The sequence below is a fragment of the Ornithorhynchus anatinus genome, chromosome 13, assembly GCF_004115215.2.
Source record: "Ornithorhynchus anatinus isolate Pmale09 chromosome 13, mOrnAna1.pri.v4, whole genome shotgun sequence".
Classification (NCBI taxonomy): domain Eukaryota; kingdom Metazoa; phylum Chordata; class Mammalia; order Monotremata; family Ornithorhynchidae; genus Ornithorhynchus; species Ornithorhynchus anatinus.
The window spans coordinates 17,312,049-17,326,878 of record NC_041740.1 but is presented as its reverse complement, the minus strand read 5'-3'; the positions used below and the strand labels follow the sequence as shown (position 1 = coordinate 17,326,878).

The window sequence follows — 14,830 nt, the reverse complement described above, 5'->3', positions numbered from 1 at the left end:
GGATCATCTTTTATCAGAACAGGCTTGTGCTATGGGAAGAAGCAGCATGGCCTAGTGGAAAGAGCCTGAGCATCAGAGGACCCTGGCTAATCCCGGCTCCGCCACATCTGCTGAATGACCTCGGACAAGTCGCTTAACTTCCCTGTGCCTCAGTTACCCATCGTAAAATGGGAATTAAGACTGTGAGCCCCATGTGGAACATGGATTGAGTCAAACCTTATTATCTTGTGTCTACCCCAGCACTTAGTACAGTGCCTGGCACACAGGAAGCAATTAAATACCATGAAAAATAGAAGATTCAATAATACTTCCATTGTATTACTTCCAAGCACCTGGGGCTGCAGGTCTAACACCGAACATAGTCATTAATTTACCATGTAATTCAAATAACCTAAATACAAAAAAAAAAACCATATGGCATTATAAACATCCACAATGACTGGACTATGTGTTAGGATCAAATACGAATTCAAGTGAAACTGGACCTGCCCTATGCCATTTTGGGCCCCAGGACTTCTCCCAAAAAAGAGACCAAAAGTTATAAACCAAAGGGGAGGCCATGTCACCACAGACCACTCTGCTACACCAGCTGTCTTCCTATTTCACCTCTTCTTTATTCAATAGCATTTGCTCTCAATAAAATCAAATGCAACATTACACCCCACTTACTTACAAGTTGCCTCATTAACAAATTGGCTCCTTTATTCATTCATTCATTCAATCGCATTTACTGAGCGCTTACTCTGTGCAGAGCACTGTACTAAGATTCTGATCTTTGTCAACCTCAGACATCTCCTAGTTGACCCGTTTTCTCTCTGTCACTCTACAGATGTACCTAAACCCTGACAGAGAGGACCGTCTCTAAAGACAAGAAGAAAAATTAGCCTCCTCGGCCCATTTCACCTCTGAACTCACTGGTAAACATAGCCACATGTCTGAAAATCCAAAAACCTCAGGGAAACTGAGAACCTAGTACTTAAAGGGAACAGAACAACAATCAAATCATTTTTGTCCATTATTCTCCAGAGAATCGGTCACATTGTGCTGCCTTTTCAGTCAATGAATGCATTAAGATAAGCACATTGTTCATTAGGTCCTGGTATAATTATTTCTTTTGATAAAAATCAGATGGTAAACGAGAATCTAGGTTTACAAAGACCACTACCTACAAATATATGACTATTTAGCCATTATCCCTCAAGTCTAGTAGCGGGTTAGTTCCTGCAAATGAAAAGCACTCTGCTCCAAGTACCCCATTAGCATTATGGGACAAACCTGAAAAATGACGGCCTTTTAGCAGTAAGCTTGCTAAAATGCATTTTATTTGAAAACTATCCAACATTCCAATCTCTGCTGTAAACATCAAGCAGTGAGGATTAGTGTAAAGAACACAGGCCTGGGAATGAGGGGACCTGGTTCTAATCCCAGATCCGCCTGCTGTGTAGCCTTGGGCAAATCCTTTAACTTCTCTGTGCCTCTGTGTCTTCATCTGTTAAATGGAGATGAAATACCTGTTTTCCCTCCCACTTCAACTGTGTGCCCTGTTTGGGACTGTGACTGTGTTTTGATCTGCTATTGATGCCTGTCCACTTGTTTTGTTTTGTTGTCTGTCTCCCCCTTCTAGACTGTGAGCCCATTGTTGGGTAGGAATTGTCTCTGTTGCCAAATTGTTCTTTCCAAGCGCTTAGTACGGTGCTCTGCACACAGTAAGCGCTCAATAAATACGAATGAATGAATGAATGAATGAATGAATGAATGAATGAATCTGCTCCTACTTTATCTCAGTGCTTTGAACAAAATCACTCTAAGTTTAGGCGCCTCTATTTATTATCTTCTCAACCTGCAGAGAAGCTCAGTAGTCAGGTGTCAAATAAATGATTCAAGTGGTCCACTCAACTCTTTTCCAGTCCAGTTTGTCTAAAATCCTAGTTATCAAATAGCTATATTTCAACCTCAAACCCTTAAAGACATAGTTTTACAAAAAAACCTGATGTTTTAAAGTGAATGGTAAATCTAAAGCACTAAATCCAAACGAAAGAAAAAGGAGTTTTGTTTTTTAGGAACAAAGACATTTACGGGCAATAAGTCATAAAGCTATGTCAAAGCAGAAAATCTAAAGCAAAATCCAAAACCCTTTTTTTGGTGCTTCAATGCTGTTGGATGTGACTTCCTCACTTTGATCCAACAAGGCAGGAAGATACAGACACCAATAGCCTAACGTAAAGAGTATCAGATACTATTTTAATGGGCCCAGAAATGTGATCTTCAACACAGTGGAAAGTTAACAGGCCTGAGCCCCGAGCTCTAGTTCTGACTCTGCAGGTGCATACACCTTGCCAAATCACTTAACTTCTCTGTGCTTCAATTTTCTCAAATGGAGATAAACTACCTGTTTTCCTTCCTTCCTAGACTGTGAGTCCCATGTGACATGGGGCTGTGTCCGATCTGATTATCTTACATCTACCCCTGATGCTAAGCACAGTGTGGGGCACTTACGAAGTACTTAATCAATACTATTATTATCCCACCCACTCCCCACACCCAATCTGCCTAGAAGGACATTAACTCCTCAAAGCATCAGTTTCTCTCTCTCCCGACTTCGGTGTGATATTTTAACCCAAGTTCTGCTGGAAGTCACCGAATGGTCACTGGCTTGGCCGTCCGAATCACAGTTTGATATGAGAGTTCTCGAAAGGGAGTCGAGACAGCAGCTACACACAAGGCAAAACCACCGCAATTGTGCATGTCACTCTGCTCTCAAATGACCCAAACCCTCTGGGTGTGGGTTATTGTGTGCTGGGAAATATCCTTGTGCAGTGCACTGCAGAAAGGAGGGAAAAAGGGAAACAAGAAAGGAATGGTTGAGGGGCAGGCGGGACATGACTGCACTATTCCTCTGTTCTCCCCCTCCACAGGAAGCAGAATTGAGCTCGGAGTGATAATGCCTGCCAAGTGTTTTCAGCTCACTGGGAGATGCCTACATAAACAGGAGAAACAATTTCTTTCAAATACGCTTTTCTTTTTTCCTTATTATCTTAATGATTACATTTTCATATACACAACTACCACATACCACTTGGAGGATGTCTTCATCTTTTGGCATAACACTAAGTTCCAAAGTGCTGTCACTGAAACAAAAACAAACATTATTCAGCTGGAGAAAGGAGAGGAGCAGCTAATTGATTTCTTAAATTACAAACCCAACCAGGTCTATTCAAAAATCCATTTAAATTAGAAATAAAAGAGGTGCCATCTACTCAGGTCAGGAACAAGGCTATACTAAGGAGTATAGGTTATACTCAGTTCTCCTATGACACGGGGTTTGCTTAGTATCTTCGGGTTGCTCTGCACAGGGTAAGCGCTCAATAAATACCATCAATTGATTTGCCCTCTAGCACTCAGACTATAAGCTCGCTGTGGGCAGGGAATGTGTCTTTCACATTGTTACACTGTATTCTCCCAAGCACTTAGTACAGTGTTCTGTACAGTACAGTAAGCACTCAATAAATATGATTAGCTAACAAAACCTCTCCTTAAGGACAAAACCATGCTATATTATTCACTGTGCCTAACACTGCACACACAAACCACTTCTTCCAAATCTGCAGTCCCCTAAATTCAGATAGGCTTGCATTCATTGTCAGATAAATGCTCCCTAATGCCCGAACAACATTCTAACCAAAACACGTCACGGAAATGCATGCTAAGGCAGAACTGAGTGCACAATATTTTCATACACATATCTTTCAGTCAAGGTTTATAAAGAGCAGGAAATATGGAATCTTCAAAGTGTTATCTTAGGAAAGATTCTCTTTAGAACTCAAAATCTTAAAGGACATTTTTTAAAGAGGCAACTCTACTTTATCCTTCATGCCAAGAAAAGATGACACAGCCATCTGCTACCATAATTTCCTAAACAAAGGTGGTTTTGACCTGCAGTACCATGAAGTCTCTCCTAACTTTAAAATAGCTCATCCGTCTGATTTTCTCAATTGTACAGTAATAACTCACTGAAAAACTTTATTGTGCTTTGATGCTTCAAGGCTGTTACAGAAGGAAACCCACTTGTCCCTAATCTTCAAAGTAAGTTCAAAGAGGTCAGATGGAGACAACAGTGTCTGAAGCAAACATTTAAATATGGCATGAACAGTAGTGCTAATTCAACATTTACAGCCAAATTTGACCTAGAGGTTGTCAAATTCAACCTTCTTAATTGTAATTTTCTCTATGAAATAAGTAAGGTTGAATTTGACAGTATATTATACTGGTTTATCTTTCAGATTAGCAAAACAGTGTTCAATTTCTTAAAAATATAGAATGAGCAAGAGAGAGTCTCAGATACCCAGGTTAATTCTTTAGTTTGAACATACGCTAGTGGTCACACATACACACACAATAAGAGTAAGTTCTTACACCATGTCATTTTTGGGTAATTTGTAGTATCCTCGAAGATTAATTTTTAGCAAAAACAAGGTTAACAGAGGAAAATTCAAGGAAATTCAAAGAAAAAATTCAATAGAAGAATGAGTTATTTTACAATAAGCTTTAAAACAGGAGTCATTTTGAAGCTCCTTTTAATACATAAAACACTAAAGGTAAACTAGGGTGTAAACATTGTCAAACTGATTACCACTGATTGATTCTACACAAAATTATAATTTCTGTGAACCTGAAATTTGGTGGCCCAGTGATTGTCAGCATGGCTTCAATAAATCTGATTAAGGCTCAAAAGTGAAGGGGAGCAGTTTCATTCCCCTTCCAAGGAGCTGAAAGATTAGTTACAGAAAGTAGAACTTTTGTTCTGTAGAATGACAAAACAATAGCTTACCTGTTCTGAATTAAAGCAATTACTTGAGAATATGTCTTTCCAATAACACTTTCTCCATTGACTTTTATAATTCGATCACCTATGGGGAAAATAAAGACAGAAGTATAAGAAACACTGCTTTTTCTACATCAGAGGTTTCAGAATCCACAGAGATTTTACCAGGGCACTTTAAAGAAACACAAAGTCATTTAGCATCAGCCCCTTATGACCACCACTTTATTGCCTAGGCCTACGGTGGTAAGTAGAAAACCTACAGAAATCTCATGCTACTGACTTTCTCTCTTTGAGTACCACATCCCAGAAGTCAGCAAAGCAGTCTTCTCGGGAAGGTATAACAACCAAATTTCTATATTTGACCTCTTTCTCCCTCCCCAGTTTTTCTGAAGACCCAGCCTAGTTCACTTCACAATTCTCCTCCCACCCTTCTTTCTCCAACTCTCATTACCAGAATTGGCATGTTATGTGTGTATGTGCACATGCCTGCCTCTGTATGCATAAAGACCAACTTAACAGATTTTGAAGAAATAGATATCTGAAAAGGTAAGAGCCTGGGGGTGGATACTGTGGCTGTCTTGAGTTAGAGTAGGTCTGGATGGATGGATTAGGATGAAAAAGGAGTGTCGGTAGGAACTGGGGGAGAGAATGCACAGGTCACTGGAGGGAATGAAGGGATTGCATCATAAAGGGGAAGGTTGGCAAATGTGAGAAGATAAGAAACTCATGACCCATATGAAATTTTTCCTCCACCTGGCAATTTTGAAAATAAGATGCATTTTTATGTGATGGCATTTTCCATGAACATAAATAAATATTTAGGTTGGAAGATGAGACTGTGAGCTCCTTGTGGGGAGGGATCATATATACCAACTCTATTGTATTGTACTATCCCAGGCGCTTAATACAGTGTTCTGCACTCAAAAAATAAGCGCTCAAAAAATACCACTGTAACGCTCAAAAATACCACTCATTTTTTTTTCCCTGAATGAGAGCATTCAAACTTAGAATACCTGATAATAATGAGAATAAGGAAATGTTTACTTGTCCATTTTTTCAGATGTGATTTTCAAAAAGGTAGCAAAGGAGGCTCTTAGTCTTAATTTTCAACATTTCTTGATAACTGAATGTCACATTCCAAAAGAAACTTGTTACATGGAGAATGTTTCCTTCGCTCTAGAGCATAACCATTTTAGAGCTCGGTTTAATTTACTGCTAACTAGATCTCACCAGAGTTTTACAATGATGGCCCAGCGATCCTAACCCAAGCTCGCACAATTAAGATCCGAAAGCCTAAAACAAATATGAAGTCTTATACAATTCATTAAGGTACTTCTACTGTTGGCCTAAAGTCTGAGACTGTCAACCACCCCAAAGAATGTTAGGGATTTTCCAGGAAAACTCCCCAGAGGGCAGGTGGGTAGGATGCAACAAGTGCCACTCTTATCATCTAGGCCTCTGGGAACCCCAAAACAAAGGCCCCTAGGGATGAGGGTCAGGATGTTCCATTGCACAGACTGCACAAGATTGGGTGTGTGTTCTTGTTTCTTCACAAAAGTGGGAAAAGGACTTCAATTCAACAACAAGAAAACAGAGGTCTACATGGAAAGGAGATGGAACTGACCCATTAATGAGTATGGCAGGTGAATTTACTCAGGGCAGAACTGAATCCTTTCATTGGGTTTCCCTTGAGGTCATACACTGGTGCCTCTCTAGAAGCCCATTTCTCTTGGTACTGCAAATTTGTATGCACACTTCTGGACTGTTTGTCTTCCACAATGGACTGCTTTCATGATGGGACAACTCCTACTCAGGGAATAGCAAACATCCCTATCTTCCACCTAACCAGAAAAAGTCACCAAAGAACCACAGTGGATAGTGGATCTAGTGGACAGAGCCCAGACCTGAGAATCAGAGGACCTGGGTTCTAATCCTGGCTCCACCACTTGTCTGCTGTATGACCTTGGGCAAGTCGCTTTTCTTCTCTGTGCTTAAGTTTCCTCATCTGTAAAAATGAGAATGCAATAGCTGCTCTCTCTCCTACTTAGATTGTGAGTACCAGGTGAGACAGGTTCTGTGTCTGACCTGAATGACTTGTATCTACCCCAGCACTTAAAATAGTGCTAGCCAAACAGTAAGCACTTAACATCACAATTATTATTACTGTTATATTTTTAATAATGCCCCCAAAATATAAACAATGGCACCTCACTGATTAGATGCTAGAGTTGAAGAGGCACCTGAAGGACATCTGGGACACTTTAGAAACACTAAAGAATGTGGACAGTTTCATTCTCATCACAGAGAAAAGAATCCTACAGAGATGTCAAAAACCTCTAAAAGTTTTCTCCTGAAAACACCTTTTTCCAACAGGAATGAGGCCTCCAAAACCCAAACGGGCTAACCCTAGCCCAACAGGTTTGGTGAGATCCTGGGTCCGGCTTGACCTACTTTAAGACTGAGTGGGTTGCAGGGTCAGAAGCCACCAAGATTTGTCACCGCGCTCACTTGAGCACTGATCCAGGCTATATCATAAGAACCAACTTCTCTGTTTTGACTGGTACAGTCCCAGGATCCCCTGAGTGATATCATTTTGAAGAATAACAAATTCAATCTGAATAGGGATGCATTATTCATTTTATGGCCTTGACAGTGTGGCGGAGTCTGCCTAAATGCATCAAGATCACATATGTGCCGTACTTAGCAAATAGCAAAGTGGAAAAACAAAAACAAGGTCCTGGAATGAAAACCTAACAGAAGACTCTGCAGAAGCACCAAATTATTGATGGGACAGGAACATAAACAGGAGAACAGGAGGATGCCTTAAAAGCTGCTCTATGGTGAGCTGAAATAGGGCACTGGAAACAGAGGATGCAATGGATGCAGGGAAGAGTAACCTCAGGCAATGCGGCACTTCAGCAGAATGAGGCGAGGTAATTGTACAGCAGATTAATAGCAGCCTGAAGGTGGCAAGAAAGGAGTAGATATTAAAGAGGATCTTGAGATTTTGAGGCAAAACCAGATGTTGTGACCAACAAACACATCCCCAGTGACAGGAACTAGCCTGAGCATTCACAATGTGGTTACACAACAGTCTCTGCACCACATCTGCACCACATCTGCCTATGTCAGAGAAGCAGCGTGGCGCAGTGGAAAGAGCACGGGCTTTGGAGTCAGCGCTCATGAGTTTGAATCCCAGCTCTGCCACTTGTCAGCTGTGTGACTGTGGGCAAGTCACTTCACTTCTCTGTGCCTCAGTTCCCTCATCTGTAAAATGGGGATTAAGACTGTGAGCCCCACGTGGGACAACCTGATTCCCCTCTGTTTACCCCAGCGCTTAGAACAGTGCTCTGCACATAGTAAGCGCTTAACAAATACCAACATTATTATTATTATTACGTTAAATGCATTGATGTCATCTTTGATCATGGAGGATATGGGGAAGGGATCCTCATAGACTATGATGCACAATGGAAAAGCACTGGGAGATGAGAATAGTATCCCAATGTCTCAATAATCAATTCATCTCCAAGTCATGAACAATTTGCTCCTCATTCAATGTTCGGATCAGGTCCATTACTTCAGTCATTCTGACTTTTTTCTTTAATACACTGTTGTCAAATACTACCCCCTTTGGCAAATGCATGACTGATTTATTTTGGTACTCTCTCAGGGTAAAATCTTAAAAATTTTCTGAGAACCATCCTAAAACTCAGCATATACAAATATTTTCAAAATAGAAGTGAACAACAACAGCACCTGTGCATAATCCGGCTTCAAAAGCAGGTCCTCCTTCTTTCACTTGTTTGACAAATATGGTGTCCATTGGCTCCAGTCGGTTCCTTTGCTTTCCTACAGAAGAAATTCATATTTTTAAAGACATGAAACCATTTTGCACAAATGCAACTGAAAAACCCTAATGATACAACATCTATTTGTTCAAGAGTCATCCCAAGATTGATTTAGCATAAGAACATAAGGAATGACATTACTGGGCCAAGCCAGTGGTTTGTTAAGTCCAAAATTCTGTCTCCCACAAAAGCAAGAGTCCTGACATTTACACAGATGGACATCTCACCCATGAATGTGTTCAATTCCTCCTTAAACATATTGATATTTTTGGCCTGCATAACATCTTGTGGAAATGCATCCATTCCACATGCTCACCCGACCACAATGTGAAAAAGTGTTTCCTTTCAATTAACCAACCACCTTCAGGCTGCCATGGAAGTCCCTTATTCCTGGTGACTACCAGTTTCGTTTCGTCCTGACCCCTTCATGATTTTATGATCTTCAAAATTATCCCTTCTCAGTTCTAATCTTTTCAAAAGACTGCATCAATAAATCAATAGAATGATAGTAGTAATACAAACAATAATACTTGTATTTGTTCAGTGTTCACCATGTGCCAAGCACTTCACTAAGCACTGGGGTAGATACATGTTCACAGACACAGTCCCCCAGTCCCTGTACCCCACAGGGCTCACAATTTAAATGGGAGGGGCTATTTAACCTCCATTTTACAGATGAGGAAACTGAGGCCTAAAAAAGTTAACTTGTCCAAGGTCATTCAGCAACTGAGTGATGGAGCTGGGATTAGAACCCAGGTCCTCAGTCTCCTAGGTCCATGCCTGAGGAAGAGGTGAATAAAGAATGTAAATCTAAGTGCAAGAGTGGTGCAGAAGGGAGTGGGAGAAGAGGAAATGAAGGCTAAGTCAAGGAAACCCTCTTGGAGGAGATGTGCTTTTTAATAAGGTTTTGAAGATGGGGAGAGTGATCATCCGTCAGATATGGAGAGGGAGGATATTCTACGCCAGAGGCAGGATGTGGATGAAAGGTCAATGGAGAGATGGAAGAGATTGAGAAACACTGAGTAGGTTGGCATTAGAAGAGTGAAGTGTGTGGGCTGGCTTGTAGTAGGAAATCAGGGAGGTGAGGCAGGAAGAAGATGTTAAGAAGCGCCTTCTTTGATGTGGTGGTGAATGGGCAACCACTAAAGGCTCTTGAGGAGTGGGGAAACGTAGACTGAATTTTTTTTGTAGAAAAATAGTCGGGGCATCTGAGGGAAGTACAGACAGGATTTGGGAGAGTACAGTGGAACTACTAACGTGAGCCCAGCCCTCAGAGGGTTTACAGTCCAGCAGAGGAGACAGACTCTAAAATGTAACGTACAGATAGGGGAAAGTCAGAGTATGGAAATGTGCACTCAAGTGCTACATGGGGTGGTGGTGAATACTTAAGGGTGTGGCTCAGTGGAAAGAGCACAGGCTTGGGAGTCAGAGGTCATGGGTTCGAATCCCAGCTCTGCCACTTGTCAGCTGTGTGACTGTGGGCAAGTCACTTAACTTCTCTGTGCCTCAGTTACCTCATCTGTAAAATGGGCATTAAGACTGTGAGCCTCATGTGGGACAACCTGATGACCCTGTATCTACCCCAGTGCTAAGAACAGTGCTCTGCACATAGTAAGTGCTTAACAAATACTAACATTGTTGTTATTGTTAAGTGGCACAAAAGTGCCAAAATGTCAGAAATACTGGACATAAAATGGGGAGCTTAAAAATCGAAGGCCTCCTGGAAGAGAGGCAATTTCAGAAGGGTTTTGATGATGGGAAGAGTAGTGATCTGTCAGTGTAAAGAGGGAGGGTGTTCCAGGCAGGCAGGAGAGCATGAGCAAGAGGTCAGTGGCTGGGGAAGCAAGATGGAGGCAGGGTGAGTTGGTTAGCAGGTGAATCTTACAATATGACACTTCTCCATCTCCTGATTGTCTTGGTGGCCTTTCTCTGAACCTTCTCTATCTCTTAAGTCCTTCCAAAGATGCTGCAAAAGTACAAGTGCCCAACATAACCTAGATCCTGCTCTCCCTCCTACCTAGACTGGTGAGCTCCATGTGTGACAGCGACTATGAAAGACCTGATTATTGGGTGCCTCTCCTAGCACTCAGTACAGTGCTTGACACACAATAGATACGTAAATACTGCAATTACTATTATGATGCAGGCTTGTCATGTCCCCTCTGCTGGGAGGCAGTGTTGCCTAGTGAAAAGAGCCCGGGCCTCGGAGTCAGGAGACCTAGGATTGTGTCCCAGGTCCTCCGTTTGCATTCTGGGTGACCTTGGTCAACTCACTTAACTTCCGTCTGCCCCAGTGTCCTCAACTGCAAAAATATCTGTTCTCTCTCTGGCTTAGACTGTGAGCCCTATGTGAGGCAAGAACTATGTCCAACCTGATTATCTTGCATCTACTCTAGTGTCTAAGCACATTGTTTGGCTCCTAGTGAGCACTTAATACCAATCAGTCAGTGGTATCTACTGAGTGCTTACTGCGCGCAGAACTCTCTTCTAAGCACTTAGATGAGTACAATAACAGAGCGGGTAGACATGAACACTGCCCACAATGAGCTTACAGTCTAGCCAGGGAGACAGACATATAGCTAAATTATGAATATGTACATTACTGCTGTGGAGCTGCTTAAAGGGGATAAATCCATGTGCAGAAGGGAGGGGGAATAGGAAAAATGAGGACCAAGTCAGGGATGGACACTTTTAGGAGACATCTCCTAAAAGACAATTTAAATAAGTCTTTGAAATTGGTGGCCTGTCATATGTGATGCGGGAGGGAGTTCCAGGCCAGAGAGAGGATGTGGGCAAGGGGTTGGCAGTGAGAGAGATGAGATCAAGGTACTGTGAATAGGATGGCGTTAGAAGAGCAAAGTGTGTGGTCTAGGTTTGCAGGAGGAAATCAGCAAGGAAAGGTAGGAGGGGGAGAGCTGATTGAGTGCCTTAAATCCGAGGATAAGGAGTTTCTGTCTGACGTGGAGGTGGATAGGCAGCCACTGGAGGTTCTTGAGGAGTGGGAGATGTGGACTAAACTTTTTTTTTCTTTTTTAGAAAAATGAATCGGTAAGCAGAGCGAAGTAAGGATCGCAGAGGAGAGAGACAGGAGACAGGGAGGTCAGTGAGGAGGCAGCTGAAGTAATAAAGACAGGATTTAAGTGTATGGATCAGCATGGCAACAGATTGGATGGAGGAGGAAAAGGTGGATTTTTAGCGATGTTGTGAAGTATTTGGTGATACACTATGTGGGTTGAACGGGAGAGAAGTTGAGGATAACGCCAAGTTGACAGACCTGTGAAGCAGGGAGGGTAGTGGTTTTGTCTTTAGTAATGGGAGGACAGGGTTTGGGTAGGAAAATGAAGACTTGCTATTATCACCATTATCCTGGACAGGCCAACATGCCATTAAATAAACTGTGACACGTGGTATTCCACTGATCATTTCAAGGGAACCTCAAATGTAACTTGCCTCCCATGAAAGTCCAGGTAAGCACACTTTTAAAGTAGTGTAGAAAACTCAAACACTTGATTTTGAAAACCCAAGTTAGGAGGTTACGATGTGCCCATCTCAGGACAGGACAGTAGATCATTAATAGATCTATTAATCTATTAATAGATCTATTAACCTCTATTAACTTCAATAGATCGCTTACTAAGTATGCTTTTGGAGGCAGGGGTGGCATTATTAAAATTCTAAGACCAGCACGGTTTGGAATCTTAGCAAGCAACTATCGTCCAAAAAAGCTACTGCCCCAGATCTCATCCCAACTGATAGGATCTGCCCTCAAAGAAACTCCACTCCACCTTTGGTCCCTAGAGTTTGAAACTATTTTAACCAACACCCTTAGGAGTTCAGTCCCTGCAGTGCACAGATGCCACTTCCATCTAAAAAGGCACTAGAAGGTTCAGCCAACTGATCTGACTAGTCACTGCTTTAGAAAGCCTCAATCACCAAGCAAAGACTTCCCACTTGCACTGAATTCGAGCAGGAAAAACAAAGGCCTGTTTTCAGGACGGATCATTGAAAATGCAGGCACGTGGCTTCAATCCAGTTGGAGACTGGACAAGGGCCCCCATCCGTACACTTTCATATGGCTCAATGGAGCAAAGAAAAATAGGGTCATGCATAAAAGCATCTCTCCCCTGCCAGGTCAATTTCTGCACCAACTCGTGCTATAAGGAAATCTAACGTCTTCCTTGATGGATGGCACTGAGAGAGGTGGAAGAGGCTTGGAAGGATTTCTTCAAAAAAAGAGAATATTTCTTATTTCATTTTTTTCCTTCTCTTGGAAACCAAAGCAGACTAAATCATACCTACACTAAAAATTAGGTACAGGTTTTACATTACTGCTGATCTCCACCAAACAATGGGATTTTGCTTGAGTGACAGAAATGCAGCAGCCATTCTGAAATTTGGGCATGCATTTGTGCATGATTACTTTAAAGTTAAGAACCCCTCAGGCAAATCTAGCAGAGGGAGGGTGGCCACTTAAAATTAAAATACCTGACATAAAGGGGCCTGGTGCCATAACAGGGTCTGACTGATGTGAGAGCAGGCCAGTATCATAGCAGGCCTTCCTACCGTTTCTCTCTTGCACTGAAATCATCTGTTTGATCATTGCAAAGCACTCGGATAAAAATACTAGTTGGAAACTGCTATGATTTGTCTAATCAGATTCCTGAATGCTATTTCCTCCAGTGTGGTAATGAGGAGTTTATTTAGTGAACAGTGTTAATGTGATGGTGAATTAAAAGACAGTGAGAAAAAATGCTCATAGTCATCGGCAAGCCACACTGGGAGTTTGGTGGGAGGGAGGGGAGTGAGGGCAGAACAGCAGGAAAAGTGATGAGGAGAATGTGGATGGATCCCAGCTTAATGACATGGCTCCCCAAAGCTCTCAACTCAACAGTGCTCTCAGGCCTTGTTTTGGGGCTCCTCAAGCTAACCATAAATGGGGCTGCTACAGCAGACTCCAACCTGGCCAGTGGCACCTTCACAGCCAGGGCCACTTGGAGAAGGGGGAGGGGTCCTAGGAGTTTACATGGTGCCAATTCCAATTTACTTTGGGGTTCGTGGTACCACATGGGGCACCCAGGCAAGTCCTGGGTCTGGGTCATCATTGTAAGCAAAGTACATTTTTCTACTGCCTCCACCATTTTGGCTGCTTTCAAAACTTTTCACCACTTGCCTACTACCTCACAACCATATTTTTACCAACAGAGGTACCTCACTAGACACTAGACAGGAAACATGCAGGCGCATTCTGAAAACCTGAAAATTACAAAATACAACTAAATGCACCATTCCTCGATATCAACCCTCCTGTTCCCTGATTTACAAAGCTACAGTATTGCTAGATATGAGTTTTAGTGCATTTTCACTGGAGGACCAACTACTGCAGAAATAAACAGAACCAAACTGAAGCAAAACATTTACAATAGGCCATCAAGAGGCATCATTAAAAAAGCGACTATTTTAATCCTTTGTCTGGCATTTAAGAATTTATATTCATGGGAAAGGAGATTTTAGACTCCTTTTCTCCATTTTCCCTGATTCTTTCAATCGTATTTACTGAGAGTTTGCCATGTGCAGAGCACTATACTAAGCGCTTGGCACTGTACTAAGCACTTGACCCAAATGTAATTCATTTTTAGGAGAAAAAAATGGAACTCACAGATAGTGACCTTAAACTCAAATGAAATTGCCTAAGAGCTGCTGCTTCCAAGCTCTCCGCATTAATGTTTCAGTGTTCTCAAATGTCTTGATAGAACATGAAAGATTTTTTTCTCCTGCCTAAGAGGTTAATACTGCTCTCTTTCAATTCCACATAACTCAATTACTTTGATAGCACCTCATGACCCACAAGAGGAAAGGAGCTGAGGAGGTCCCAGTCAGCGGAAATTCCAAGTATTTCTGGGAGCATCCTGCAGTGACCCCATATAGGGAGCAAAGCAAGCCAACAATGCTTGTGGAAAAGCAATTTCAACATATAACAACAGCTCATCAACTGCATTACACCTGGCAACCCATCCAGCAATGGAACAACCTAGGTTTGGACACTGGGGCAGCTTTTTCCCACACACCCTCCCACTGTAGCACCATGGACATGGGAAGGAGAGGTAAGGGCAGTGAATAAGCCAGAAAAAGGCCCCCAGGCTCTGTGATGAATAGGCAA

At 42.2% G+C, this 14,830-nt stretch overlaps 1 protein-coding gene across 5 annotated transcripts in view; it reads right to left on the bottom strand.

The window, feature by feature from the left end:
- ARHGAP21 (Rho GTPase activating protein 21) overlaps window positions 1–14,830 on the bottom strand; it is a 139,416-nt gene that overhangs the window by 44,342 nt on the left and 80,244 nt on the right. For all 5 annotated transcript variants that reach the window (XM_029078125.2, XM_007667880.3, XM_039913922.1 and 2 more), the window contains exons 4-6: window positions 8,582–8,674; window positions 4,829–4,907; window positions 3,074–3,128 (exon numbers count right to left, since the gene is read on the bottom strand). In XM_029078125.2, the coding sequence (XP_028933958.1) occupies window positions 3,074–3,128; window positions 4,829–4,907; window positions 8,582–8,674 (227 nt within the window). The remainder of the gene's footprint in view (window positions 1–3,073; window positions 3,129–4,828; window positions 4,908–8,581; window positions 8,675–14,830) is intronic.